This window comes from Melitaea cinxia, chromosome 15 (assembly GCF_905220565.1).
Source record: "Melitaea cinxia chromosome 15, ilMelCinx1.1, whole genome shotgun sequence".
NCBI classification, from domain to species: Eukaryota; Metazoa; Arthropoda; class Insecta; order Lepidoptera; family Nymphalidae; genus Melitaea; species Melitaea cinxia.
In genome coordinates this window covers 8,442,446-8,447,167 of record NC_059408.1, presented here as the reverse complement: position 1 = coordinate 8,447,167, position 4,722 = coordinate 8,442,446, and the positions used below count along the sequence as shown (strand labels likewise).

General features: G+C 29.8%; 1 protein-coding gene across 1 annotated transcript; it reads right to left on the bottom strand.

Moving 5' to 3' along the window:
• Positions 1-210: 210 nt before the first annotated feature.
• On the bottom strand, positions 211-4,722 carry LOC123660728 (arginyl-tRNA--protein transferase 1). The gene is made up of 9 exons (XM_045595776.1): positions 4,556-4,722; positions 4,354-4,480; positions 4,025-4,278; positions 3,628-3,675; positions 3,500-3,559; positions 3,244-3,431; positions 1,699-1,860; positions 1,300-1,481; positions 211-665 (listed from the first exon to the last, which is right to left on the bottom strand). Exons 1-9 carry the CDS (start codon positions 4,644-4,646, stop codon positions 260-262), a joined length of 1,518 nt encoding a protein of 505 aa, XP_045451732.1. The 5' UTR covers positions 4,647-4,722; the 3' UTR covers positions 211-259.

Sequence of the window (4,722 nt, the reverse complement as noted above, 5' to 3'; positions counted from 1 at the left end):
CTTAAATAATCACAATATTTACAAGTGTTCTGGTGCAGTGATGCGTGTAATCGCTTAATTCGCCGGCGATTGTGAGTTCGAGTTTAGGAAAATTATCCACCAACCCTTAAAAAAATCGTGGTGAATAAAGCTTGACCACTTCTTGTATATGGAAAAAGGTCTTTGCCCAGTGGCACATAACAGGAATAAATCAAACTAAAAATCGCAATATTTAGCTAAAGACTAGTTTTTATCGTTTTCCTCTAGATTACTTTTATTTCTATCGTACCATAATTAGACTTTTAGCCACTTTAGCACCAACAAGCCTCGCATATTCCTGTATTTCTTCAAATTTTTCATTTTTCTCGCTGAATCTTCGTCTATATAATTTGTAATGCATAACTTCTCCCTTTGATAACACTGGAATATATTTAATATCGCTGCTGTTAGGGAAATCTTTATCAACATTATCTATATCAGGGTCAAATCTCGAATATGGTGTTATTTCTAACTTTGGTATACAATATTTAATGGGAAACCAATTGTATGTCTCTGGACATAGTAGATCAGATGGATGGAAATTTCCCTTATACCTCATCTTACAGCAAGAGTGTATGTAGAATCCCATATAGTAGTATTTAAGGTTCGGACAGGTGTTATGCAAATGCCTCGTGAATGCTATTTCTCTGAAAAATATAATCAACATTAATGCTCTTTCGCCTATATAGATGAGATAAAATAATATTAGTACAATTTATTTTATAGCAGGAAACTTGCTCAAAATTCGCAACAGCTTGACTGGGAGAATACACCAACCTTAAAGAAAATCACTCTTAAATACTGCTTTTGAGTTGTGTTGCTCCTGTGGTAAGTCAGATAATCATAGCTTCTGGAGAGGGTTGACGCAACCGCATAAGCAGAGGATCTTTTAGATTATATGATTCTATTAAACAGTTAATATCTGATACCATAAATCGAATAAAAAATTGTTGATATTTCTGTTCGCAGATTAATAAATCTCAAAAAATATTATTCTAATTTAACTTAACATATATTTTTTTTTCTATACTACTAAGTCGGCAAACAAGCTTACGGCCCACCATACCCTATCCCCGACCCTCCCCAAAAGCTCTGCAAACCTTACTCACCACAGGAACACAACACTACCTGAAAGCAGTATTATTTAGCTGTGGCCTTTTGTGAGCTTGAGGATCATCCCCAGACGGGCTGTTCATGATTTTAAGCACAATATATCTTGTGGCCCACCATAATGACTACTACAGTCATAATAAATTATACTTTTAAATTTTAGATCTTTACCTCAAAGCACCATATGTCCCCAGTGTTAGATTTTTATAAGCTGGATCGTAAAAGAAATAAACAGATGATATACACTTCGGTAGTATGTCCAATACTCCAACTGCTATTATTTTTCCATCCAGCCAGTATTGTTGATGAAATGATCCATAACCACACGAAGGACCCAATTCTGAATATTCTTCCTGTGAGTAACAGTAACAATTTCACTAAAGAAATAAGGTTAATTTTATTAAAAATGTCATACAATGAACATAATACCATGCCATTGCGATGCCATATGCCATTTGCTAATTTTCAAAATATGTTAATATGTATATAAAATACATACTACTATTGGAAAGATACGGGAAATACATGAAAATATTAAAAATAGAGTAAAAGCTAAATTAATATAATTACCAATAACGGGCTATTAACTAAAAAGTCGTGAAATTTGGACTCAGTACACTTTTCAGGCTTATCACCATGTATCACTGTCTGATATTTCACATAGACCTCGTGTGTTTCTTTGGACGTAGCCAGCCACTCAGCACTAGGTGGTGTTGTCCTTACTAATTTAATCTGGAATTTTGAAAATTATAGAAATGATTTGAAGATTATAAGTTAACCATGATGTGTAGTGTTAATACATAAAACTATAACCGGTATACGTCTGATATATACACAAGAAATAGTGACCAAAACAATTATTTTCCAAATATTTATTGTCTTTATATTTATTACTACATCACATTAATTCAGCTACAGAAAATTTTATGTACACTAACCTAACCTAACCTAACTCTACATTTTATAATAATTATCTACATGAAAAACTTTCCAAGCCAGCCATAAGCCAAAAAGAGAACTATGAAAACACTAATAATAATTTTACTTTGTAGCTATGGCAGGTTGCAGGTACTTACAGTCAATGACTATAAATAATTACCATAATGTCAAAAACTATGGAAAATATTCAAAATTGAAAACTGAATATAATTTATTTAAAAATTGAAAATGTTACGTAATGTATAAGCTTTTTAGGTTTCTGATTTTTTGTTTTTTATTGTCTCTTCTCTATCAAAAAAAAAATGTTTTATTTTTTAAGAATCTATTTGATGGTAGCTAGCTACCATCTACTTTTATTTCATCGATCAAATTATTGGCATAAGCATAAGTTATTATATGATTTATAAATATTTTTTCTCACAAGCAAAAATATTAGTAAATTACCATTATAAAATATTATGTTTTGCTGTTACCGTTACATTAAAATTTCAACCTCTAAGCTTTTAGACTACTTTTAAACCTAAGAGGTAATTATTAAAGTAACTATCTGTTTATGTATGTATATATTTGTATGGTGTTGTATGGTGAACCGAATCACTCCCACACACGCAAAATAGGCGCAAAGTCGTCGAGTTGCAGAAACCAGCCCGTGTTAACCATACCATACCATACCATAGTATGGTATTTATGTGAATTATTTTGCTCGTGTATATAATATAGCAATAGCCACTAACATTAGTGGCAATTGCTATATTATACTTACCTTATTTTTCCTCTATTTTTTTTCTTAATGAATTTTACTAATACTCAATTTTGCACACCTACAATAGTCTGCACTTGTATGTCCTAAGGTTGGCTGGTAGAGAATGGTTTTACCCCGCCTTTTGCACAATTCTTTAATGTATTGTGCAATAAAGTATTAATAAATAAATAAATTAATTAATAAACTACATACATTAAAATTAATTTCAAAAGTTTTCCTTTTTTACATTATGACATACTCAGCTTGACAACCATAATATACAAAAAAAATCAGAATCGATAAAAATAGAAATAGTATATATTTTATATGTTTAACTTAAGACATATTTCATAACTGTACATATCTGTGTGCAACATAAAAAAAGTATAATAGTGTTTTTTTAGACCATAAGCATATACTTTATAAATACATACCTCAAGTTTCCTTTTTACGTCATTGGACAATTCATTAATAAAATCTTCAATCTGTTTTTCCTTGTTCTTACTGCTATTGTCTAAAGTGTTAATATCAACACCTTTATTTTTTAGTTTTTCTAACATTCTTTCGCGTCTTATTTGCTTTGCTTTTTTGCATGGGGCTTTTGTTGGATCCGGACCAGCAACTAAATAATAAAATTTCTTAAAAATATCTATATATTAAAAACAATACAGGAAACAATATTCTATTTACCTTTACTTTGATTTTTTTTACTATGTTCCTGAACTGCATCCACTTCTGTTGTTGATTTATCTGTCAACACAGTAACTAGATATATATATAACTTATGTAGAATTCATAAATAAATAAACATATATTACCTTCTTTTGTTTCATTACTTGTGTGAGCTTCCTGAGTGGACGTAGTTACTGAAAATATATTATGTGATTCTTTTATCAAGAATTTATCAATAATGTGTCAGTCATATTAAATAGTATTCCTATTATAAAGATAATTTAGGTGTAATAAGTTTTTTCCCATAAGGCTTAAGATTTTTACTTATTAAACTCATGTTTTCTAAATTTTCTGAACTCTTTAAAAATTACTCTATCACTGAAATGGAGATGTTTTTAAAAGCTTAAAATAACTGAGTTACTAGATGACCATTAAAAATTATTCTTTCTAGAGATATTTACTAAAAAGTCAAGTATTTTTAGATTTATTTTGATAACCAAACATAATGTATACACCAGTGTCATACATTTTGATATAATTTACCTGTTTCATTATTCTTCAAATCGATTTCATCTTCTATAAATGATAAATCTACATCAGCAGCAATCCCTAGCTGAGGGGCTCTCGTAGTTTCCACAAACTGTTCTCTGCCCTCATCATCTACAGCCATATCTTCATTACTCTTAGAACTTAATTTATTTTCACTAGATAGTTCATCTTGTCCGATCAAGAATTTATTAACTCTTTTTAATACTTTTTTCTGGGACTTGGATGTTTTAAATTCTAAAGCTCTACAACTGTACAATAATAAATTAAATGATATACTCAGCATTTGATATCTTATATATAGATGGAACTAATTTAATACTAACCGAATGGTATACATGGGACAGCAGATCACATCTAAAATCGGTTTATAGCAATACTTTCCAGACCGCCTCCATCCTCTGTCTATAAGATCTTGATAATCAGTAACGGTCATCGTATGAGCCCATAACCCTACATAAAAACACTATTTCATTAAAAATTATATTAAATTTAAACAGTAAAAAATTTGTATTTTAAGAATCTTACCATGGTTATAATTACTGTTTGGTTTCTTACAGTATCCACATTTATAACCGTCATGTTCAGAATAGTACTCAATTATACTACGTTTCATCATTGTTTTTAATTTTAAATAAAATTAATAATATTTACTCGATTTTGCATAAATAAATGTCATAATTGTCATAACCAAA